Source organism: Xyrauchen texanus, chromosome 4 (assembly GCF_025860055.1).
Source record: "Xyrauchen texanus isolate HMW12.3.18 chromosome 4, RBS_HiC_50CHRs, whole genome shotgun sequence".
Taxonomy (NCBI): domain Eukaryota; kingdom Metazoa; phylum Chordata; class Actinopteri; order Cypriniformes; family Catostomidae; genus Xyrauchen; species Xyrauchen texanus.
Window position 1 is genome coordinate 5,063,000 of NC_068279.1, and position 26,625 is coordinate 5,089,624.

At 38.1% G+C, this 26,625-nt stretch overlaps 1 protein-coding gene across 2 annotated transcripts in view; it reads left to right on the forward strand.

The window, feature by feature from the left end:
• Positions 1-286: 286 nt before the first annotated feature.
• The window catches only part of LOC127635937 (poly [ADP-ribose] polymerase tankyrase-1-like), a 32,986-nt gene continuing 6,647 nt past the window's right edge, over positions 287-26,625 (forward strand). Inside the window, exons 1-19 of one of the 2 annotated variants that reach the window (XM_052116243.1) lie at positions 287-786; positions 4,203-4,427; positions 4,677-4,772; positions 6,104-6,140; positions 7,953-8,028; positions 10,124-10,144; positions 12,657-12,751; positions 14,594-14,660; positions 14,752-14,938; positions 15,014-15,132; positions 15,892-15,983; positions 16,078-16,156; positions 20,401-20,572; positions 20,710-20,789; positions 23,264-23,409; positions 23,504-23,669; positions 25,239-25,458; positions 25,552-25,661; positions 25,833-26,021. In XM_052116243.1, the coding sequence (XP_051972203.1) occupies positions 309-786; positions 4,203-4,427; positions 4,677-4,772; positions 6,104-6,140; positions 7,953-8,028; positions 10,124-10,144; positions 12,657-12,751; positions 14,594-14,660; positions 14,752-14,938; positions 15,014-15,132; positions 15,892-15,983; positions 16,078-16,156; positions 20,401-20,572; positions 20,710-20,789; positions 23,264-23,409; positions 23,504-23,669; positions 25,239-25,458; positions 25,552-25,661; positions 25,833-26,021 (2,655 nt within the window). In that variant the 5' untranslated portion in view covers positions 287-308. The remainder of the gene's footprint in view (positions 787-4,202; positions 4,428-4,676; positions 4,773-6,103; positions 6,141-7,952; positions 8,029-10,123; positions 10,145-12,656; positions 12,752-14,593; positions 14,661-14,751; positions 14,939-15,013; positions 15,133-15,891; positions 15,984-16,077; positions 16,157-20,400; positions 20,573-20,709; positions 20,790-23,263; positions 23,410-23,503; positions 23,670-25,238; positions 25,459-25,551; positions 25,662-25,832; positions 26,022-26,625) is intronic. The other variant, XM_052116251.1, reaches the window with a different exon arrangement.

Here is a 26,625-nt window from a genome sequence, read left to right on the forward strand (position 1 = left end):
CAGAAGAAAGAAAGTCATACACATCTGGGATGGTATGAGGGTGAAAAAATGACTAGATTAGAGCACTTTCATTTTTGGGTGAACTATCCCTTTAAGAAGTTTTTTTTCAACATTGAATTATTGTGCACACACGGCATTGTATAATATTGTGTACATTGTATTGCTTTTAAAGTTCTAAAAGCATTTCTATTTCCAAACTGTATGAATATATGCGAATCGCACAGTCTGTTACCGGATGTCCCCTCCCCCTCAGCGGAAGTGCAGCCACTGCAGCTGTTATTGTTGACAGAAGGAGCATCAGGGGTAAAATGGCGGTGCCCCGTCGATCCTCTCAGCATCAACACAGCAGCTTACAGACGTCTCCGCGGAACGCAGTGATCGCCTCTCCGCCTCCCGAATCCCCCTCCGCGATTATTCCCGAAGCGGCGAGTTTATTGTGCCCCACGGTTACTGGCGCAGCGGAATGCGACGGTGCGACAATGGACGCCGCAGCGGCCTCCTCCTCCTCCTCCGCCTCATCCCCGGACCGACCCTCCCCAGCGTTGGCGATCGGCAGCTCCAGCTGCAGCAGCATTAGCTCCAGCGCGACCGCAGGCAGCCAGAGTCCCTGCTCGGGGGCCGCCAGTCCCGGGGAGGGAGTGTGCGGCGCTGGTGGGGCGTTCAGGGAGCTCTTCGAGGCTTGTCGGAACGGTGATGTGTCGCGGGTGAAGCGGCTGGTGGACTCGGTGAATGTGAACGCCAAAGACATGGCCGGGCGAAAATCAACACCTCTCCATTTCGCTGCAGGTTTGTATTTATGATATTTAGTTTGTTGTTTATTAGTATGTATATGATATATGCGCGTTGTGCTTATTATTTGGCAGTCTAAACACCTTGCTTAATGCTAGCCTTATAAAATATCAAACGGATGTTTTTCACCGCACAACTTTGGTTCCACTGCAGTGTGATTTTATCTATATAAGGATGGCATAATGCATGTTATTATATAGATAATAACACATCTATATAGTATATTCAGTTGTATAGCGTGCTTGTATAGAGGAATAATGAATAGCTTGAGTATTTGTTATAGCCATAATCTATTACTTTGTTAATCACATGTCTTTGAGCCATATATATACAGAGACATTATTCCTCTATGCAAGCACGCTATATACAACTGAATATACTATATAGATGTGTTATTATTGCATAATGCCATCCTTATATATATATAACATCACACTGCAGTGGAACCAAAGTCATGCGGTGAAAAACATCCGTTTTATATTTTATAACTATATCAAATATTCTAACTTTAAAGTGATGTTTGTAAGATAAAGTTTTGTGTCCTTAAACAGTTTTTTGCATTTGTATTTTAAACGCTTCATGTGATATTTCTTAGGCTGTGGCAGTAAACATATGTAGACCCTTATGTTTTCATTAAAGTAAATAAAAATAAATAAATTGATCAATTGTCACACATTATACATACATTTCTGCATATACATGGTGAAATTATTTATTTTTCACATATCCCAGCTAAGCTGGGGTCAGAGTGAAGGGTCAGCCATGATACAGCACCCCTGGAGCAGATGGGTTCAAAGGCCTTGCTCAAGGGCCCAACAGGGGTGTCTTGGTGGTGTTGGGGCTTGAACCCCTGATCCCTGACCTTCTGGTCAGTAACCCAGAGCCTTAACCGCTGAGCCACCACTGCCCTAAGTAGATTCATTACATTTTAATATGATCATCATGCTGTATTTGTTGCCAAAAATGTTCTTAATTTATTAGGAGATTCATGATATTATAAAGTGAATATTATGGGTGATGTTTTGCAGGCTTTGGCAAATTCTACAGTTGAAGTCAGAGGTTTTTCACAATTCCTGACATTTAATCATAGAAAACATTCTCTGTCTTAGGTCAGTTAGGATCACTACTTTATTTTAAGAATGTGAAATGTCATGATAATAGTACAGAGAATTATTTATTTCAGCTTTTATTTCTTTCATCACATTCCCAGTGGGTCAGAAGTTTACATACACTTTGTTAGTATTTGGTAGGATTGCCTTTAAATTGTTTAACTTGGGTCAAACGTTTTGGTTAGTCTTCTACAAGCTTCTCACAATAAGTTGCTGGAATTTTGGCTCATTCCTCCAGACAGAACTGGTGTAACTGTGTCAGGTTTGTAGGCCTCCTTGCTCGCACGCGCTTTTTCAGTTCTGCCCACAAATTTTCTATCGATTGAGTTCAGGGCTTATGATGGCCACTCCAATATCTTGAGTTTGTTGTCCTTAAGCCATTTTGCCACAACTTTGGAGGGATGCTTGGGGTCATTGTCCATTTGGAAGACCCACTTGCGACCAAACTTTTAACTTCCTGGCTGATGTCTTGAGATGTTGCTTCAATATATCCACATCATTTTCCTTCCTCTTGATGCCATCTATTTTGTGAAGTGCAGAAAGCACCCCCACAACACGATGCTTCCACCCCCATGCTTCACAGTTGGGATGGTGTTCTTCGGCTTGCAAGCCTCATCCTTTTTCCTCCAAACATAACAATGGTCATTATGGCCAAACAGTAAAATTTTTGTTTCATTAGACCAGAGGACATTAATCCAAAAAGGAAGATATTTGTCCCCATGTGCACTTGCAAACTGTATTTTTATGGTGGTTTTGGAGCAGTGGCTTCTTCCTTGGTGAGCAACCTTTCAGACTGATATAGGACTCATTTTACTGTGGATATAGATACTTGTCAACCTGTTTCCTCCAGCATCTTCACAAGGTCCTTTGCTGTTTTTCTTGGATTGATTTGAACTTTTCGCACAAATACATTAATCTCTAGGAGACAGAATGCGTCTCCTTCCTGAGTGGTATGATGGTAGTGTGGTCCCATGGGGTTTATACTTCTGTACAATTGTTTGTACAGATGAACATGATACCTTCAGGCATTTGGAAATTGCTCCTGAGGATGAACCAGACTTTTTCTGAAGTCATAGCTGATTTCTTTAGATTTTTCCATGATGTCAAGCAAAGAGGCACTGAGTTTGAAGGTAGGCCTTAAAATACATCCACAATTGATGCCAATTAGCCTATCAGAAGCTAATTGTCTAAAGTAATTTTCCAAGCTGTTTAAAGGCACAGTTACCTTAGTGTATGTAAAATTCTGACCCACTGGAATTGTGATATAGTCAATTAAAAGTGAAACAATCTGTCTGTAAACAATTGTTGGAAAAATGACTTGTTTCATGCACAAAATAGATGTCCTAAATGACTTGCCAAAACTATAAATTGCTAATATAAAATGTGTGGAGTGGTAAACATTTTTTTTATTTAATGACCTGAGTGTATGTAAACTTCGATATTTCTGAATGCATTTTTTATACCATGTTTATATTTTCATTCCAGGCCATAAACCACCACTGATCTTCAGATTTGTGATCAATATTGTTTTTTAGTGACTGATTCTAACATTTTACATCACGTTAAAGGAATAGTTCACCAAAGAATATCTCGCCTCTGTAGGCCCATACAATGCAAGCGAATGGTGACCAGAACTTTGAAGTTCCAGAAAGCACAAAGGAAGTATAAAAGGAATCCATACAACTCCATTGGTTTAATCCATCTCTTCAGAAGCGATCCTATTAATTTTAAATGAGAACAGACAAAAATGTTACTCCCTTTTCAATATAAATCTAGACTCGGCAGTCTCCTTGACAATTTTACGATTGATTACACTTCCTAGTACTAGGAATATCTTGAAATCACGATTGTGCCTTGAGACTGCAATGGCAAGATGTACAGTGAAAAATGGGTTACATTTTGGTCTATTCTTACACAAAACCGATTGGATCACTTCAGAGGACATGGATTAAAACACTAGAGACTTTTATGCAGCCTTTACATGCTTGATAGAGCTTCAAAGTTCTGGAAACCATTCACTTGTATTGTACGGACCTACACAGCTGAAATATTCTTCACAATATATGTTTGTGTTCTCCAGAAGACAGAAAGTCATTAGCATCTGGGATGGCATGAGGGTGAGAGAATTATGAGAGAATTTGAATTTTTGTGTGAACTATCCTTTTAAATTAATTGCATTTTAGACTGATTGTCATACATAATGTTCGACAGACTTTGGCAGAAAATATATGCATTTTTTGAAATGTATGGCCTCAGTGCATCATATTCTTCATATTTTTGATTGTCAAATTTAATGTTTGTCAGGCTTTGGCAGAAAGGACGTTGTCGAGCATCTCCTTCAGACCGGAGCAAACGTGCATTCGCGTGATGACGGTGGTCTGATCCCGCTCCATAATGCCTGCTCGTTCGGACACGCAGAGGTGGTTAGCCTGCTGTTGTGTAGCGGCGCGGACCCCAACGCACGAGACAACTGGAACTACACACCCTTGCACGAGGCAGCCATCAAGGGCAAGATAGATGTCTGCATCGGTACAGATTCTGTTTCTTGTGTTATTTTGCCATAGGGATGCAAAAATGTCTATTGTGTGAGCATGTATTTTTTTCTGTGTACTTTGGCAAATATTTTCTGGTTTAGTTCAGATATGTTGAAAGAATTTGTAAAGTGCGGTAGACGAACAAAAGCTTTTTATTAAATGGTTGCTACCCCTCTTGTTTAGTTTAATTTTATTCCTTTCAAAAGTGGAGAATGACCATATGTCTTGACTGTGTTTCTTTCAGTGTTGCTCCAGCATGGTGCAGATCCAAACATCAGAAACACTGATGGCAAATCAGCTCTGGATCTGGCAGATCCTTCTGCCAAAACAGTCCTCACTGGTGAGACACACACAATCTACTGCTCAGTCTAAAGGCTTATTCACACCAAATCTGAGAGGAATTTGCGAGACGTGGGGACACTTCTCCACCCCTGGCAGCGACTCCATCGTTCCAGGCGGTTGGGGAGTCCCGTCCCACCTCGTTCCCCGTGGTCGGGCTACTCCATCCCCCGGTGGATGGTAGTGGCTCTCCCCTGGGTGGACGGCAGTGTCAAGGACTACGACGGTCATCCCTCCTCCCTCCCAGGTTTCGGCACCAGTGTAAGGGGGGTTAAAAGGAAAGGAGGTGGCGAGAACCGGCTTAACAATATAAAAAAACGCACACAAACACATACAGGGCAGCTGCCCATAATTCTCTCTCGAACTATCATCGATAGGCGAACGAGTCGGCTCTAAGTGCCGGCTCGCATATCAGAAGAGCCGAATCTATTTATAAAAATATTAAAATAATTAAGATATGAATAATCAAAAGATTTAAATGAATAGAATTAACTAATTCAAATAATTAAAAAATGAAATGCTCAAGGGCACACACATTCGTTCTGACTGTCTGCTCTGACAAACAGCCTCACCTGTTGTTCCTGTCAATTAGACACGCAGTGTCAACCAATGACCAAAGATGCGTGAGAGAGGGCGGAGCCAATTTATTATGTTGTTCAGATTGTATTCCCTTTGAATTGTTACATTTATATACACTTTGTTTATATAGATTAGAAAGTTATACTTTAAATGCACATGTGCAATAGCCTCCTTTTTTACATTTATTTCAATTTGTGGGATGCTGCTGTTTTGCGAAATGGTGCGATGTTCTATTATCAGTACCGCTGCTCCATACGCACATACTACACAGTCAGCGTAAGGCACCAGCTTACCCTAGGAGGGCACCAGAATGTCCACCGGCTGCCCTTACTCGCATGTTATATGTTACTCAAGGACCCGAAAGCAGTTGCGGAACACAGATGATTGCTTCACGCTCATATCACACGAACCCTACCCCCGGAACTCTGCATAGGCATCAATTTGGCCCTGTCTATTATGCTGTTCAGACTGTATTCTAAATATACAGCCTGTTGATTAGCACCACCAATGTGCTGGATTGTGCCGCAGCAGTGACTATTGAAAAATGACAAAAGGTCACATCTCCTCGAAAAAGCTCGTTCGCAAAGAACTTTTGTGTCGATAATGTAATCTTGTTGTGAATAAGCCTTAAGAACAGACACACAACATTGTACTCTTTATCGCTATCATACAAACATTAGTATGTCACACAAAATATCCCAAAAGTTCAGTCACATACACATTTGTATTTTTTGACATGTCTTTAACCCTTAGGTGAATATAAGAAGGATGAGCTGTTGGAGGCAGCGAGGTGAGCATATTTATAATTTTATGAGTTGGTATCAGCCAACATTACCTTAAAACTGATTTGGGTAATTTCTGCACAACAGCACCCAACTGAATTGAAAAATATATGTTTTTCCTAGTATACGGAAGCCCACAGAGACCATTAGTGCTTTTCTGGTGTGCTTTCTCTCTTTCAACGTGTTTAATGGCCTCCGTTGGCTTCCGAATAGTTGGAATTTTTAAAGCCTTATGCTAATATAAATGCTTAGTATTACTGTAAGGTTTATTAGTTACCATCTAAAAGATGCCAGTCACAACCAATGTGTTGACTCTGAACTGCTTATTGCAACTTATTGTCCTTCTTTTTTACTGGTTTAAATTACCTCTGTATTTCCTGTGCTAGAATGTTTCATACAATTTTAGAGTTTTTTTAATTATTGGACTATTTATGGTGTCTTGAAATTGGTTGAATGTTTTTCCAAAATTTGTAACACTAACTCCTCCTAGAGGTTTGAAACTAAATCCACCAAACATGGCGCAGACCTTCAGACTGTTCTGGAATAGTGTTTTTTTTATTTTTCTAACTGATCGGACTAATTGATTTCGCACAACATATGATAAAAAAATTTGGAAAATCCCAAATACTTGCTCCCTGTCTACACCAGACAAGGGCGGCACGTCGTGGCATGTCAAAAAGCAATAGAAACCATTACAATCAATGATATTGCCTACAATGGAAGCACCCGATGTGCCACCTTGCGTAGTGCCGACAGAAAACAGGTGTCCCGTTCCATTTTGCGCTGCACGTGCTGACGCTACTACTGCCAACAACACAAATTAATGGTATAAAACGTTCATATCAGAGCGTTCAATGTAGACAGCCTCAAGCGGTTGCGACAGAGTGCTTCATTGACGGAAAGTTCAAGTGTAATTCAAACGTAAACAAACATGTCCGTCGGCAGTGTCCATCAACAGTAGTGGGCAGGGCCTGTACAAAATGTACATTTATGCATTTGGCAGACGCTTTTATCCAAAGCGACTTACAGTGCACTTATTACAGGGACAATCCCCCCGGAGCAACCTGGAGTTAAGTGCCTTGCTCAAGGACACAATGGTGGTGGCTGTGGGGATCGAACCTGCAACCTTCTGATTAACAGTTGTGTGCATTAGCCCACTACTCCACCACCAAATTGACGTCACTTTGTACAGAATCTGCGAACGGCTTGTTCTGAGACAGTGCTTATGATTAATAGGGATGTGAAGAAAAGAATAACTGGGTGGATTTGTATCATTATAGGGTGGTTGTGTACACACACTGCCAACACACATTTATGTTCAAACACCATGTAAACATGCATTTTGTATAATGGGTCCCCTTTAATGTTTGTCTTGACAGACTTTGTCTATCAAGTTTTAATTCTACATGCTGTCTTAAAAACACATTGCTTGTGGTAGGATGTTTAACAAATGGTGCGAGATGTCTATCTGAACACATATGCCTGCATTACTGCATCGGAGGGTTTTACCGAGCAGACTGTTGTAACAGCTAAAGAACAACATGCTAATTAAAGCATCTTTGCTAAAATTCAAATTCAAGTATCATAAATAATATTTACACTATAAGAAATATATATAAACTACTTGAACGACTAGTAAGTTGTCAGATGACTAGTTAACTATTTTGATGCATCCCTAGAATGAAGAAATTTGAGAGTCACACCTGTTAATAAAGTCATTTGACACTCCCAAAAACTGAGCTTGAACGAAGCCAATGTCATGCTCGTTGTTTCTCTGATATACCATTCCTAACAGTGTCTTTGGAAAATTGTCTTTTCAGGAGTGGGAATGAGGAAAAGCTGATGGCTCTTTTGACCCCACTTAACGTCAACTGTCATGCCAGTGATGGACGTAAGGTAATGAATATCGGATCATTTAATATTAGTCTTTTTTTAGCCTAAACTATTTGATATGTCTGATGTGCAGTGCCTGCAGTAAGAGTAGTATTTTGATAAAAGATGTCATAAGTTCAGTCCAAACTCAAATACATGTGATTTCATGTCTTTCATTGGTTGTATAAATGATACAGATGTAGGTCAAGACATCCTAATTCCCCTTGTCTCAATTTGTTCTTTCTGCAATACCATGTGTTTGGTGTAAATAGCACTGACCTAGTTTTCATCATAATGAGTTTAAGTCTGGACAAATGGTTAATGATATTTTATTATTGAGGTTTCGAGGTTTAACTACCCTTTTGTTTCACTCTGAACTGCTTTAGAATGACCTTGATTTTTAATCAGAGCGTCTTTGTTTTTGTGGTCAGCTGATCTTTGATGTGCATTTGTTTCACCTCTGACCTTAGCCCAAAGCTTTTGTTATCCATTTCTTTCCCTAATTGTAATCTAATCACATGAAAATGACAGAACATTGATTGATCATCCCTGATTATTTCAGTCCTTTGTTGGTCACCTCATTCATTAGACCCCGCCTCCAGACCTCTGAGAAGGGCTATTTAGGAAAATGCACACAGCATTTATTTCTACATCAGTACAACTTGTCCCACATTTATAAAACAAAATAAAAAATAATGGTTGCAATAAGACACTTGCAATAGAAGCGAATGGGGCCATTCCATACATATTAAAATGTTAAAAAAAATTAACAAAAAAAAATGCGTAAAAACTCAACATTATGCACGTCAATGTCAAGTGGTTTTTATTGTCATTCAACCATATGCAGTTAGTACAGTACACAGAGAAACGAGACAACGTTCCTCCAGGACCATGGTGCTACATAAAACAAAATAGGACAAACACAGAACCACATGAGACTACACAGACTAAATAACATACCTATATAAAGTGCACATGCAAAAAGTACAGGACAGTACAATAATTACTAGTACAATAGGCACAGTAAGAGACCGTGCAGCACCGACCAGTACACATTTGTAATCCGAGTAGTGCAAAAAGATGACACTTTCTACAAATGCCAAATGTAAACATAACATACTATGAAATAGTGTTCTATGGACATGGCAGTTATTGAGGTAGCAGCCAGGTATAAAGAGACAATGAAAGTTGATTTTAGTGTGGTAAAATTGCTAACTAACTTTATCTGTGTAAAATTCAATCCTATATTACAACCTAAGAGGTAAGCGTTTTTGTCACACTGAAGTCATGTTGTCACATCTAATGTTGAAGTTTTATGGTTTTACTTTAAAAAACGCGTGTGTGTTAACGTTCATGTACTGGCCCCATCCACTTCCATTGTAAGCGCATTAACTTAACCATGATTTATGCTTTTTACTTTTCTTTTTTTTTTTTTTTTTTATAATTGAGGGATGAGTTATTTTGTTCAGTAATCAACATAATGCCACAAATGCTGCTAATTGAACATTCCTTGAACTCTGCCGTTAAATTAGAAGTAGCTTTATATTCCAGTATATCGGCCAGGCCAGTTAATGGAGCCGTATATGATCAATAGTTTGAGATTATCACTATCAATAACTGTGCCTACTTGGACAAGTGTTCCAACAGAAGAGTCATTTATAAAATCTGCCTAAAGCCTTGTCAGTGGATAATGCACATGCTCTGTTTTCAATTTATTTTGTTTTTATTAAGTTTTGATTAAATATTGTGTAAACAAACACCTCTTACACACTTGGATGGTTGCAGGCAGGCACATTGGATGCATTGAATATTGCGGAAATCTTGCACAGTGTTTTAGCTTGCAAATATTTATATTCTGTTCGTAAAAAATGATTATCAAATTTTAGAACATTTCTATTTCAATAAATATTTGCAGGATGTCACAGTGTGAGAGTAGATATTGTTTCAAATAAGTGTACGTTTAAATTCAGCTATTTTGTTTGTCTAGTTTCTTACTGTTAAAGTGCAATATCAGTATTATCAGTATTGGGCTGCAAACGTAAGTATCGGCTCAGATGGATAAAATGTTAGTTTCTAGCTAATATTTTGTTTTTTGTTTTTTTGTTCTGGCGTCATTCAGTCAACATCCCAAAAAATGCTGGTAAGTTTATTTTGTGAAACAGAAATTAGTTTTATTTGGTCTTCCTATGATTTTTATTTTGATTTGAATTATGTTTTCTTTATTTTTATTTGCCCCTAAAAACCCGTTCATATGCTGGTTCACACTTAAAGCGCACACAAACCTGCCTTATTTTCTGCTGGTCACAATCCATCAATCAAACAATAGCTTCGCTAACATTTGGTTGTCTCCTGCAGGTTCTGAAATCAATGCTTTCATTTATCTCTTTAAATCTTTTTTTTAACATTTTCTCTTTTACAAAACTTCTCTAAATTGTCTGCCTTTGCAAGAACATGTTTCACCCCTAAATTCCACCTCCACATCCATGCATCATTCCTCACTTTTTTTGAATCCTTTTGTTTGATTTATTGTGATCAGCAAGCATGCTCTCTGACAACTTGATATTCAATTCCTGATTTCTGATTGACCTCCTGTTCCAATTACATCCATTGTGTGTATGCTCGAAAAGTTGCTCTTTTGGCCATTGCTTGTGCCGTTCTCTTCTGCAGTCTTCATTAATAGTGATATGAACATGAATGTTTCTTTTCCATCCTGCTTTGGATAATAAGTCTCTTTGAGAATGCATTATACTATCAGAGCAGTTTTTTTATTTCTATACTTTTGCACTGAGCTTGATTGTCATGCTGTTTGTTTTGCTGTGATTGTGTTCAGGCATGCCACCATTATGCGTCTTACTGCATGAACTGAAAATAGATTTGTACCTTTTTGTGCGGACACTTCTTTTAATTTATTAGTGGTTTATTGAGTTACTTATAATGATCTCTTTTAAGCAACATAGCTTCCCTCGAGGAAGATTAATAAGTTCTGCAGAGATCACTGGTGCCTTCTGGACCTTTTCACATTTCTGGGGTAGTTATTAAATGCATTTAAAAAAAAAGTTGGATTAGATTTAGCTAGATTTACCTAAAATGCATAGTTTCTATCTTTGAAAAGTTTCCATTCACAGCAAGAACCATTGTTTGCCATAAATAAGATTTTAAATTGAAATGATGCGTTCCTATTCTCACTGAGGATAAACATATTCACGACTGCTTTTTCGTTTTGTATTTGCGGTGAACTGATCATTCGTCTGCGATTTATTTGTCTTTTTGTGAATAGGCTTTTACTCCGTGCTTTAGGATTTTTAATTGCATCCCTATTTCAACAGGGCATCGAGCTGTAAAACAAAATACTGTAAATTATCGGTACATCATTTTCTCAGTTCATTTTTGAGGCATCGTTATATTAACAATTGTCAATAGTTAAATTAAAAGCCTAATTTATGTGCTTTCCAGTTTACTGTCAGTTGGCATTCTGTTTAATGTAGTCTGGCATAATAACTTTGGGAGACCACAAGGGGGTGATATAACATTTACTGTATTTAATACTGAAGGATGCAGGTAGCTGTCCAGAGTTGTCACCATACACGCAAAAGATTACGAAGGTTTTTGTGTTTCTTCAAGAATGAATAAAGTGGGGGCCTTGGTAGCTCGGCGAGTAAAGACGCTGACTACCACCCCTGGAGTCGTGAGTTCGAATCCAGGGTGTGCTGAGTGACTCCAGCCAGGTCTCCTAAGCAACCAAAATGGCCCGGTTGCTAGGGAGGGTAGAGTCACATGGGGTAACCTCCTCGGGGTCACTATAATGTGTTTTGCTCTTGGTGGGGCGCATGGTGAGTTGTGCATGGATGCCACGGAGAATAGCGTGAAGCCTCCACACGCGCTATGTCTCAGCGGTAAAATGCTCAAACAAGCCACATGATAAGATGCGTGGATTGACGGTCTCAGACGCAGAGGCAACTAAGATTCGTCCTCTGCCACCCAGATTGAGGTGAGTCACAACGCCAGCATGAGGACTTGGAGCGCATTGGGAATTGGACATTTCAAATTTGGTAGAAAAAGAGTAGAAGAAAAGGTGAATGAGTTTGCAAGTTAATCGATGAAACCAGTGTAACTGTGCAAACTGAACGATTAGAAATGGCGACGTTTATTATGCAATTTCTCTGTATGTAACCTTGAATAGGTTTCATTCAAGCTGTCAAACCACTAAAAGACATACTTGTAACTATATGAAAGATGCATATACACAATATATCATCCAGTGATGGCTAGAGTAAATAGGCTTTGTCCATCATTTATGAATTGTGTGGAATTCAATGAAAAACGATGCAAGTTGCGCTCCGTGGCACTGCTGAATTTTGAGCAGCCTCAAGAGTTGTGGCTGGGTGGCGAGCGGCGGTGTGCCTACCTTCATAGTAAACCCTTCTGGACCCCTTCTAAAATTGCAGAACAGAGAAAAATACAAAAATTGGTTTAAAATTAGAAATACTATACTTTTATAGGTGTCTACTTTATATACATAGAACTGCTTTGCGCAAAATTAGCTATAGTGATCAAATGGGTTTAAGGAGGGTTATATAATGATAGAAATATTCCATTTGGATTTTAAATTTGCTTGTATTCAGAGAGGTTTTTGATATTTTGCTCTTTTGCAGTCCACCCCTCTTCATCTGGCCGCTGGGTATAATCGTGTTCGTATAGTGCAGCTATTGCTGCAGTACGGAGCAGATGTCCATGCCAAAGATAAAGGGTGAGCAACATTTACAACTTACTTTCTTACTGTGTAGTATCTAATATACATTTTAAATCAACATGAAACAGCATTCGCAACCCATTTTACTTCTATAATGTGACATTTTTCCAAGTGAAACTGGATAGTTATAATAAATATTTTTAATTTAATGCCTTTTCCACAGTTCAGGGTCCCTTCACAAACAAATAAAGATGGAGGAGATTGTAAATGTAAAGTCGGACTTGATTTTATCCATCTGGAATTGATTTGGAATATATAGTTAGGAGGCGAGGGGTTAAAAGTTAAAATAAAAGGTGTATGACGTCAGGCAAAAAGGGAAGTCTCTTTAGATGCAGAGAGATTCCAAATACATAACACATATTTTTTTTCCTTTGAAATAGCATAGTATGATCACGAATATTTATTATGAAAGTAAGTAGAAGTGATGTTTCGTTCTTGAATGAATCAGTCTTTTTGAACAAATCATTCTTTTTCACCTCCATACACTGGCTGGGTTACAAAAGAAAACAAAATATTGAAAAACTCCAGTGCATCAAAAGTAAATCGGACAAATAAGAGAGATATATTTTGATAATTAAAAAACATTTTAATTATTTAAAATTGTATGCTTTTATATTTGACTGTCATTCATAGTTTTGAAGCCTGAAAAGGAAATCATATACCCTTATTTTATTATATAACCCAAGCTAAAACAGACAATTAATCATCACAGTCCTCAAACAGGCAATTATCGTCATAATTGCAATTATTTGTTTGACAATTGTCAGCCAAATTTCACAATCGTGACCCCTAATTTTCATAATTAGGTTCCTACCTTGTGAATTGTTTCGTTACAAATGTGTATGAAATTTCGAACAACAGCTTGTATCATTATTAATAATGCGATTTCATGACAATTTAAAGTGATAGAATGTGGAATTTGTAAATTTTGAAAAATCGAAAATGTGATTTAAAATCATAAAGCAAAATTAAACAAAAAAAATAAATGTACGATATTGCGCGTGTGTGTGTGCGTGTGTGTGTGTGTGTGTGTGTGTGTGTGTGTGTGTGCATGAATCATATCTTGCCTGGTTGCCCACTAAAGCTAAGCAGGGTTGAGCCTGGCCAGTACCTGGATGGGAGACCTCCTGGGGAAAACCAAGGTTGCTGCTGGAAGTGTTATTAGGGAGGCCAGCAGTGGGTGCTCACCCTACGGTCTGTGTGGGTCCTAATGCCCCAGTATAGTGACGGGGACACTATACTGTAAACAGGCACCGTCCTTCGGATGAGATGTTAAACAGAGGTCTTGACTCTCTGTGTCATTAAAAATCCCAGGACACTTCTGGCTACATCACACTACTCTCTCCTCCCCACCAATAGCTAGTGTGTGTGGTGGGTGTTCTGGCGCACTATGGCTGCCGTCGCATCTCATCCCTATGCTATGTAAAGCGCTTTGAGTGCCTAGAAAAGTGCTATATAAATGTAAGTAATTATTATTATTAAGTAGATTAGTAGACACACAAATTTTGTTATAGGATTATTAGATTTGTTCTAGTCTCAAATTACTAGATTTTGGTTTAATGCAAGTATTCGTTCAGAACATAAAAGATGGTAATTTTGCACCATCTACTGCCACAAAGGCGTCATTTGCAGAACAGAAGTTGGCAATGAACGAATCAATTTAAAAAGGCTCAAGTCACTGGGATGAATAAAAATCCCCAAAAGGGTCAAGGGTCGTAAAAAGGGTCAATTTTGATTTCATGTTGACTTAAAATGCTACTAAAATTACCACTATGGTCCTCCAATTAATTCTTAAATATTCTTTCTTTTGCGCCCTCTCTCTCTCTCTTTTTCTATCAGTGGTCTAGTTCCTTTGCATAATGCTTGTTCTTATGGTCACTATGAGGTCACAGAACTCCTGTTGAAGGTAAATCAAAGTTTTAACTTTATTTATTTGTTTGATTAACAAATATGTTTGTTCATTTAACATAAGTGTAATGATTCGTTGTTTCCTGTAGCACGGGGCGTGTGTCAATGCTATGGACCTATGGCAGTTCACCCCGCTGCACGAGGCAGCCAGTAAGAATCGAGTGGAGGTGTGTTCACTGCTGCTGAGTCACGGAGCCGATCCCACACTGTTTAACTGCCATGGAAAGAGTGCCGTGGATGTGGCACCCACACCTGAACTTAAAGAGAGACTCACCTGTATGTGACACTTGGCATTTGCATTGTATCCTTCTACAGATTAGTTTGTTTCTGAGTCATTTTTTTTCTTCTTAGATGAGTTTAAAGGTCACACACTTTTGCAAGCGGCCCGTGAGGCGGACATGGCAAAGGTCAAGAAAACGGCACAAGAGATAATCAGCTTCAAGCACCCTCACACGCATGACACGGCTTTGGTGAGCAAAGCACATGGTCTACACAGAATCCTGCTGGATTTAAAGATCTGTTTATTAAAGGGATAGTTCACCCAAAAATGAAAATTCTCTCATCATTTACTCACCCTTATGCTGTCCCAGATGTGACACGTTTTTCTTCTGGAGAACACAAAGATTTTAAGAAGAATATTTCAGCTCTGTTGGTCCTCACAAAGCAAGAGAATGGTGACCATAACTCATAAGGTCCAAAAAGGGCATAAAATCAGCAAAAGTAATCCATACGAATCCAGAGGTTTAACCCATGTCTTCAGAAGTGATATAATAGGTGTGGGTGTGAAACAGATCAATATTTAAGTCATTTTGTTTTTACTATAAATCTCCACTTTTGACCAGCCCCAACCTGTAGGTGACTGAAAGTGAAAGTCACGTCCTCACCAGAATGTGGAAGTAAAAGTGAAAGTGTAGATTTACATCAAACAGGGCTTAAATATCTATCTGTTTCTCTCCCACGCCATCATATCACTTCTAACAACATGGATTTAACCACTGGATTTGTATGGATTATTTTTACGCTGCCTTTATGTGCTGTTTGGACCTTCTGAATGCTGGTCACCATTCTATTGCATTGTATGGACCTACAGAGCTGATATAGTCTTCTAAAATCTTCGTTTGTGTTCTGCAGAAGAAAAGTCACACACATCATAGATGGCAAAGAGAATTTTCCTTTTTCTTTGGTGAATAGTTATTTTAAATTCTTACCAAACTTCCTTCTTTTCGCAGCACTGCACAGTAGCCTCTCCTCACCCCAAACGCAAACAGGTCACAGAACTGCTGTTGCGGAAAGGTGCCAACATTCATGAGAAGAACAAGGAGTGAGTGTTCATTTCAGAAGAACTTATTAGATGCCATAGATACATTCTTGATCCCAGTTTCTAACGTTCTCTCTCTTATTGTTCTTCTTTGTAGTTTTATGACTCCGTTCCATGTAGCAGCTGAGCGGAGTCATAATGACGTGCTTGAGGTCCTGCAGAAACATGGAGCAAAGGTAACAGTAACAAAAGTTCACCCAAAAATGAAAATTCTCATGTTATTTGAACATAAAATGTTTTGAAGTATATCGCAGCCCATCTTTCAATACAATTTTATTGGATTGTGACTCACTTTAAAGCTTAATGGACCCAAAAGTATAAAAAAAAAAAAGTAGTCCATGCAACTTGTGACATTTTCCAAGTCTTTTGAAGGCGTATGTTTTTTGTGAGAAACAGAGAATGAGTTCGTAATTTTTCAGTTAAAATCTTGACGTCCATTATGAATTTTGTGCATGTTATGAGCGTGTTCTCATGAGAACTTGCATTGTTTAGGCTTGGAAATGTTATTGGAATTTCCATAGAGAATATAAGTTTGAATGAATGTTCAGCGCTAAAATATTAATCGTTGCTCTTTGTGAGTGCAATCTTTTATGTAATTATTTTTCATAAATCCTTATCTACTAATCAGGAACAACTAAAGTCATGGAAATTGATTGGCAAAAAATTATATAGTTAATGTGATTTCTATCTATGTTTTAAAATGCGAATCTGAACCCACCTTTTCCCGGTGGGCCAACGCATTTTGGGGCCGATCAGGGAGAACCGAGCAGGCCAGTGGGTTGGCCGCGGAAATTGCAGAATGGGCTGCAATAACCTAAAAGAGCCGCAGCGGTGTGCAGAAAAGGACAGCGAACACACCCCCGCTCAACTTTTGTGCCAGTTGCTATGTAAAATACCAGGCTGATTTCTCTTCACAGTCCAGCCCTGCCTGAACTCCGTATTTACGCTGTCAGTCATATAGGTTCTGATTTATTGTTGCTGTAGTGTCCGTAGAACGAGCTGTAAAGGTACAGACCTCTTCCGGAAAAGGGGCGGTGAGCAGCAGCTCATTTGCATTTAAAGTGACACACACAAAATCATCGGGTTTTTGATTCCACCCAAAAAGAGGCATTTATAACATGGTATAATAAATGGTCCGTGGGGTATTTTGAGCTGAAACTGCAGACACATTCTGGGGACACCTGAGACTTATATTACATCTTGTAAAAAGGGGCATAATAGGTCTCCTTTAACTTTATATATTAAGTATTCATTACCAGTATTTCAAACAATGTATATGTATAATTATAGACACTTACAGCTAGACATCAGAACATTTTCAGTCAAGACATGTTTTTTCCAGTTTAGACAGGGAAATGTGCTTGCTTTACGGATGTGATAAAAATGGACATACATTTTTGGGAGACCACACACTTTGAAAAACCTCTGTTAATTGAAATGCACAACCCAGAAATAATAATTGCCACAGAATTTAGAAGGGATGGCATTCATAAGAACATGTAATATTTAGTATTTATTCATTGTCGTTTTCACATTACAGACGTGATATCTCTTCGTTATGGATGTGACAGTTGTGAAAGCATTATACCCATCATGAGGGAAATATGCAGACTTTGACATCTGAGACACATTATATTATGTTTTAATACCCATCAATTCTGCATGATGAATTAAAATAAGATAGAAATTGCCATTTTTCCATGGTATGGTTGACATTTTCATGGAATTGCCCAATTATAAAATTATCAATTCAAAATATGAATGGAATATTCCGTGTTTATTTATCTAAATTTATTTAGACTTCGTTGCTCTTTTCATTAAAAAAGACAAAACATTTGGCTTACTGTGACTTGTGTTTACATGGTCAACAGAAAGCGGCTTATTGGAGAAAAGTGCCGTTCCTGTTTACATGACGTTTCGGGAATGCCGTTTTTTGCAAAAACCCTAAAACAAACTATTTTCTTAAGTGCATGTAAAGTGGTCAGTGACACACTTACAATGGAAGTGAATGGGGCCAATCTGTAAATGTTAAAATACTCCATTTCAGAAGTATAGCCACAGGACGTAAACAATACGCATGTTAACATGATTTTAGAGTGCTAAAAATCACGTAACTTTTTCTGTGTAAAGTTATATATATATAATGCTACATGACGATGTTACCCCTAAAACGACTGTAGAAATTATTATTTAAACTTTACGGCTCAAATACTACACAATCTTCAACAGAAGAATGAATCTAATAAATTATAAGGTTCATAATTTTTGTTTAACCCTCTGGGGTCTGAGGGTGTTTTGGGCCCTGGAGTTTTGACATGCCTTGACATTTGTGCTTTTTTCAGTTGCTTAAAACTTCTTAATGGCTAAAGTCTGATTACACTGTATTCAGCACAAACTGGGCTACAATAATATGTGAGCAACATGTGTGTACATGTTTGTATTTTTGAGAAAATAACGTTTATGCATGGCTTCTGAAAAAACTAAAATATTTAAGTAATTGAAATAAGGCCATATAACACACACTAAACATTTGTCCACAATCCTTTTGAGAATTGGATCTTGTAGCCTAGAGCTTTTGTTACAAAATGATGTGGAAACCATCCTGATCATTCATATAAAACAATATAGTACTTTAACTTTTGTGAGACAATTTTAGTGTTAGAAAGGTTATATGCGAGGAGGCATGAATGATCATGAATATTGATTCACACCTGAGGAGACAAAGACCCCTCCCCTGGGCCTATCAATGAGGGATGTGACAGAGAGAGAATGAATGTGAGGAGACTTAATGATCAAAATCAAGTTTTAAGTTTAAAGAAATAATCTGATTATATTTTTTCTTTACATAAAGACTTAAAAATTTTAGACCTTCACTACCATTTAAAGGTTTTAGAAGAAGTCTCTTCTGCGCACCAAGACTGCATTTATTTGATCCAAAATACAGTAAACGCAGGGATTTTGTGAACTCTTTTTGCAATTTAAAAGAACAGTTTTCTATATGAATATATTGTAAAATGCAATTTGTGATCAAAGCTGAACTTTCAGCATCATTACTGCAGTCTTCAGTGTCACATGATCCTTCAGAAATCATTATAATTTGCTGATTTTCTAATATGGGCATATTTTCAATTGTCCTCATTTAACCTGAACACATATTTGCAAGCACAATCTTTGTTGATGATAATGAGGCAGCATAAACACTAGTTAAAATATAATCTAAACATTCATATTATTTTTATATCATATTACATATCATATTTATATCATACAGCAATTTACATGCCTGCTTTAGCCGAAACAATATTTAAATGTAACTAAAACTTGCTTATTGGTAGTCACATTTCAATACTCTGAATCCTGGCTGGCAAGTCTGGTAACAGTCCCACTAGTAAAATATGTACGTTTATATAAAATAGCATGTCAACTAATGAAAGTAAAACTAAATGACTTAATCATCTGAAGTTGTATCCTTTGTTGGATCAAGTCACTCTTCAAAATGCAAACGTTCATCGGAGTCCCGATCTTCTTCTGAGGAAAATTTTAACTCTTCGTCACTATCCAGGAGTTTGCTCACTCACCTGTGTATCGTGCGATCTTCCAAACGTGCAGAAAAGTGAATTAACTAGATGTTTTTAAGGCACAGTCGGGGACGTTTACCATTTGCATTGATCGCCTCAGCACATTACTGTATGAATAGCGCCCTCTGCCCGTGGGTGTGATCACATTAGGGATAATTAGCTTAGCCAGGAGAAACTGTACATCGCTTTGTTTCATACAGATTACAATTTTAATTGTTTTATTTAAAAGTAGACATTTTAAGCTTTTCTTGTTTCATGTTTGCGTGATAAGTATTCGCAGAGTTTCAGTTCATTTTTGTGACGTGTTTCAGAAATATGCTTGCGGACACGGAGACTTTATTTTACAAAAGCACAAGGTTTTGTTGTTATTGTGTGAGTACACAAATAAAAGGAGACCCTTTATAGACTCTAATGAGGTCTTACACTTATCTGTATGCTCCAAAATGAAGGAATATTTTAATTGTTTCTGCTGTAATGACGACCCCAGAGGGTTAAACCCTCCAAAAATTGGCCACATTAACTAAAGCTGTTGATTGAGCTTCACTTGTATTGAACCCAGAATGTTTCTTTAAGGAATACCATTTGCTCCAGTTTACTGCGATACTGCAAAAGATGCAGCCTCTCTTCTTAATTGAAGTTCACATTCTTCAAACAGCTTTTGCATCGGAAGTACACCTATTATACCAAAAATTGTGGCTTAAGTGAACTGGCACTCTCTTGGTTTTGGGAGAGATTTTGCATTTTCACACAAGGAGAATGTGTTCTTTAGTCAGCTCATGCTTGTCTCGTATAGATCTCAATCTGTTGCAGTTCTATGACTCCTAATTCTTGTGTATCTGTAGGTGAATGCTGTGGACACACTGGGACAGACTGCTCTGCACAGGGCAGCTCTTGCTGGCCACATCCAGACATGCCGTCTGTTGCTGAGTTACGGAGCCGACCCGTCAATCGTTTCTCTGCAGGGCTTCACTGCTTCACAGATGGGCAATGAAGCCGTTCAGCAAATACTCAACGGTATAATTACAGTCCTTCTCTGCTACATTAAACACACTATTATTATTCTGATTTAGCCATATTAGACTATTATTTATAAATGATCACATCTCTCAATCACGTCAACACTATAAAGAAGTCTGTATTTATTTCCCTAGAAAACATTCCTCCACGTAATTCAGATGTGGATTACCGTTTTCTGGAAGCTGCTAAAGCTGGAGACCTTGACACAGTGAAGGTAAATATCAGTTTCAAAGTTTGACAGTTTTAAAGTCAACATGAAACAGCATCCGCAACACTATTTACTTCCGCAATGTGACGTTTTTAAGTTAAACAGGATATTCTGCAAGAAAAACATTTAGGTTGGACCATTTTAATGATTCCGTCCATCGGGAATTGATTGAATCATGAAAAATGGATTCTAAATGACAGGCATAGTTATATTTGTTTTCTTTCTTTTTTATTATAGTTTATTATTTAATAAATATTTATATTATAAATGTAATTCTTTTAAATAAAAAAATGATAAAGGGGTTGGAAAAATAAAAAGGGGTTTATAAAGTTTGTTGTTTTTTTATTTTAATATTTTTTATTTATTAAAGATTTTATTTGATGCATTTGGGGGGGAAAGACGGCTTGGAAAGAAAGTGGTTTCAGAGGCAAAGCAAGTTTTATTTTTTTAATTATTTTTATAAAAGATAATTAAACTTATTCTTTGGAATAAAGTTTAAATAACATATTTGGAACATTTTTATGATTTTGTCCATCTGCAATTGATTAAATCGTGAAAATTGGTCTCCATATAACAGAGTTTGTAACATTTATTATTTGTTAGAAAAAATTATATTAATTTGTATTATTTATTTTATTGTAAGTTTTGTATTTATTATTTTATTTTACGTTAAGTTGATTTATTTATTATTAGGGATGCACCGATACCACTTTTTCTCTTCCGATTCCTACATCGGAAAGCTGATTATCGTCCGATACCAATGTTTTTTGCATAATCAGTTTAGAATATCTTTACATCATTGTGTGGAACTAATTGTGCGTGCTCTTTAACTCTTTCCCCGCCAGCGTTTTTAAAAAAAGTTGCCAGCCACCGCCAGGGTTTTTGACGATTTTCGCTAAACTTTAATGGCCCGCAGAATATTTTCTTCCATGAATATATGAAGATGCTATATATCAAAATAAAGATCTGAGCCTCTGCTTTTAGGCGATTTTATTTTATCTTCATTTGTTCTTTTATTATTGCCACTTGAACAGAGGTAGGTTTTGTCAAAAACAACATTTCGGACAAAAAGCTGAGAAAAAAGCATTGTTATCAAACAAGTGCTTTAGTATTAGTATGGTGTTCCACTTCACGTTTGAGACGATCGCAGTCTGTTTCTTTGATCAAAGAGTTGCGTACTCTTTCAAAACATGCGTGCGGGTCTTCCTTACCGTATACCACCTAAAACACGGATACCCGGAAAATTCCGTGTTTGGTGGGGAAGCGTTTTTTCATAAAACCCGGAAAATTCCGTGTTTGGCGGGGAAAGAGTTAATATGTAAAGAAACACAAACCTCTACACATAATTTCAATATAAATGTATAGCTTATTAAGAAACACTTTGTTGTTAACTAGTATACTGGTAATGTAGCAGCAAAATTAACAGTAATTCCAGTATAAGTCATCTGGGCTTTTGAAGTATTCAGATCTCTTTTTTTGTTCAATTTAGTTGTAAGAAATCAGCTCACTTTTCATTTACACTGTTATTTTTTAGAACCCATTCAACTGAAATATTATTATAATTTGTAAACAAATAATAATATATTATTATAATAGTAATATATATTAATATATCTCAATCGTGCACCTTTAACTTTTGAACCCTCACGCTTTTATTTTGACATTCTGAACTCTCCAGGACGTCCTGTATGTGTTTGTAGGCAAGTTCACAGTAGTTTAATTTACTTCTTATTCAAATTCTGGTTTAAAGAAAGCACCTCTGGTGCCATTTTAAATGCATATTATAAGTGAACCGAACTTTTGATTATCTAAATCTGAGATGTGGTTGTTAGTAGCACTCAAATATTGTGCATGGCGTGAAGCCTAAAAATAGGCACGTGCATGTGTGTGTAAACAGAGCAGCGCCATTCACTGACACGCTGGAGCTGCTTGTGCATTTTTATTTATTTATTTATTAAACACAATCTTTGGTGATTCACAGAGCTATCGCACATCTTTAAGTGGCTTTGAATAAAATACACGAGTCACATGAACTATTTTAATTGTGTTTTAATGGTTCTTTTATGTCATTTTTGAGCTTGACAGTATTGAACATGACTAACACAAAGTATCTAATTTGGCTCGTAGCATCGATACCCGATCCGTCTAAAATCTTCAGTATTGGAGCCGATACCAATCCAGGTATTGGATCGGTGCAGCCCTATTTATTATATTTAAAAATAAAATAAGAGTGCTATGAAAGAAATTGGTTTCAGAAGTAGAGTACATTTTATTTTATTTAATTTTTTTATAGGAAATGCAATACAGACACTTTTTTTCTTTGGCATAACATGTACTGAAAATGAAGTCTAGGAACATATATTTAGAAAGTAAATGGGATACATTTATATTTTAAAGAATTAAATTGGTATATTTAAGGGATCTCACTTTAAAATCCATTTGGTTGTGATTTGCGAATAATGTTTGTTTGTATCCCATAGCAACTGTGCTCCCCTCAAAACGTGAACTGTCGTGACCTGGAGGGCCGCCACTCCACCCCGCTACACTTTGCCGCAGGCTACAACCGCGTGGCCGTGGTGGAGTACCTGCTGCATCATGGAGCCGACGTTCACGCTAAAGATAAAGGGTACGACCAGCTTTTGCGTTACCTACATCTTTATAGCACTTCCTGACCATTATGCCTTGAGTAGGCATTATCTGACTCTTTTTCTCTTATTCAGTGGTCTGGTCCCTCTGCACAACGCGTGTTCGTATGGTCACTACGAGGTTGCAGAGTTGCTGGTGAGACATGGTGCATCAGTGAACGTGGCAGACCTTTGGAAGTTCACTCCACTACATGAGGCTGCAGCCAAGGGCAAATATGAGATCTGTAAACTACTGCTCAAGGTTAGATACTTCCTGTCTTCTGGAGAAATCATGTGTGGAAGCACATGCTGACCTCTAATTAATATCCTTTTGGAAATGTATAACTAACAATGAACAATACATTTACAGCACTTAATAATCTTAGTCAATGTTCATTTCAATATATTGGAATACACTTCAAATTAAATGTTGCATGTTAAAATCAGTTAATGCATTATGATCTCAAATTAACAAAAAACATTAACCAAGATTAATAAATGCTGTAAAAATAATTGCTCATTGTTAGATCATGATACCTAATACATTCGCTGTTGTTAACAAATAGAGCCTCTTTGTACAGTGTTAAAATTTTAGGGGCATCCATAAATTTGTTCATTAATGATGCACGTTCTTACCGATTGCAGTTAATAAGCCGACAACATGTGTGCGCTTATGTAAATGCATTAAACGGGTTTCCATTATTGGTGTACGGTTATAAACAGCTTAAGAATAAACCGATCGATGTGGGTAAATTCTTTATCTGCATCAAAGTCTTTCTATCAAGTCAGTCCACTGTCGGCCATCTTTTTAACGCTCTTGGGATACTATTTCCAGTCATGCCAGTGCAGCTTAAATGGGGAAACACTGAAATCTCAAAAAGCTCAGCGAGCATTGACACTGTCTACCACCCCTGGAGTCGCGAGTTCGAATCCAGGGTGTGCTGAGTGGGCTGGGCCCAGTTGCTAGGGAGGGTTGAGTCACATGGGGTAATCTACTCCATTGTCATGATTAGGGGTTCTTGCTACACTGGGGCGCATGGTAAGTTGTGCGTAGATCACGGAGAGTAGTATGAGGCTCCACATGCTGTGAGTCTCCGCGCTGTCATGTACAGTGAGCCACGTGATCAGATTGACTGTATCAGTAGCCGAGGCAACTGAGACTAGTCCTCCGCCACTCGCATTGAGGTGAGTAACCGTGCCACCACGAGGACCTACTAAGTAGTGGGAATTGGGCATTCCAAATTGGGAGAAAAGGGGATAAAAAATAATAATAAAAAAACAGTCAGTCAAAATTACGATCAAAGAACATATTTTAAATCGGCAATAAAATCAGATAATATTGGAATCATAAATTGTGCTTCTTGACCTCACTTTACGCTAAAACACGCTGTTTTCCCGGCTTGTATAGCTAATGAGCATGCGCGCTGGCTAGTTGATTGACAGGCTTTGTCTGGATCTAAAAGGTGATTGGCTGTAACCGTAGGGCTCTAGAGATTCTTGGTTGGGCGTTTCAATTTCTCCGATTCATTTCAATAGAAGTGTCCCGTCTCTCCTAAATAGTCTCTATCAGTGTTCATATCGGCTTATCCAATGTACGCACGTGTTGTGCTCATGCCTCTTCACAGTTTGTCATCAAAAGCGGAGAATAACACGATTGCATCAAATCTCATGTAAACTCAGAGTTCTTGCTTTGTCTGATTTTTTTATATAAGCTGATTTTTGTATGTTATCAGTATGTGAATGTAAACGGACAGATTGTTTTATAATTTCTTTGATTATTATTGGGAATGGAGTATAACCCTCTTGCATTGATGTCTATTCCTCTCTGAAGCATGGCGCAGACCCCTCTAAGAAGAACCGTGATGGCAACATGGCTCTGGACATGGTGAAGGATGGAGACACGGACATCCAAGACCTGCTGCGTGGAGACGCCGCCTTGCTGGATGCCGCCAAGAAGGGCTGTCTCGCCCGTGTACAGAAACTCTGCAGTCCTGAGAATATCAACTGCAGGGACACGCAGGGCAGGAACTCCACCCCGCTGCACCTCGCAGGTAACCTACCACAACAAAGCCTTTTCTCACAATTAAAAGCAAACAATCAATCTTCTGTTGTTTGAATGCTGAATCTGCTTGTGTTCCAATCAGCTGGCTATAATAACCTGGAGGTGGCCGAGTATCTCCTGGAGCACGGCGCAGATGTGAACGCTCAGGATAAAGGAGGACTGATCCCTCTGCATAACGCCGCTTCATATGGGGTGAGAGAACATAGTTCATAGTCTAGATGGATGACCTGATAATGATGACATTTAATTTGTATTTTTTTAAATGCCAATACACACACAAACGAACAAGCTGTATTTTTGACACGGTGTTGCGACTTTGGCACTGTCTATAATCTGTCCTGTCTTTTCTCGCACTCTTTCCAGCATGTTGATATCGCCGCTCTCCTGATCAAGTACAACACGTGTGTGAGTGCGACAGATAAGTGGGCGTTCACTCCACTGCATGAGGCTGCACAGAAGGGACGTACACAGCTGTGTGCACTGCTGCTGGCTCATGGCGCCGACCCTACCATGAAGAACCAGGAAGGGCAGACGGCTCTGGACCTGGCTACGGTAAATGGCCTAACCCTTACAAGAACCTTTAGAAAAGCCTCTGTTCAGCTAACACTGCGCATTAATGCTTGACATTTTACATTTCAAATTTAAAGAGAAACACTTGCATTATTTGACTGGATCATAGAAAGTTTAGAGGGAAAGTTACGTAATATTGGAGTTTAAAGTTACAAACATTATGGTTTCAAATGAACTAAAAATTGTGTTTTAATAAATTAACATTAGTCAAGATTAATAAATGCTGTAAAACGTATTGTTAATGTTTTGTTCATGATACCAAATTTTAACATTTCATGGAAAGTTAATAGGTTAGTTAATAACCTTAACAGCGGTTAAGGCTCTGGGTTACTGACCGAAAGGTCAGGGGTTCAAGCCCCAGCACCGCCAAGATACCACTGTTGGGCCCTTGAGCAAGGCCCTTGACCCTATTTGCTCCAGGGGTGCTGTTTCATGGCTGACCCTGCGCTCTGACCCCAGCTTAGTTGGGATATGCGAAAACAACTGCATTTCATTGGCTCTGTACCTGTACTCTGCACAATGACAATAAAGTTGAATCTTAATCTTTAAGTAGTAAATTAATGGTCATATATCTGTTATTTGTATT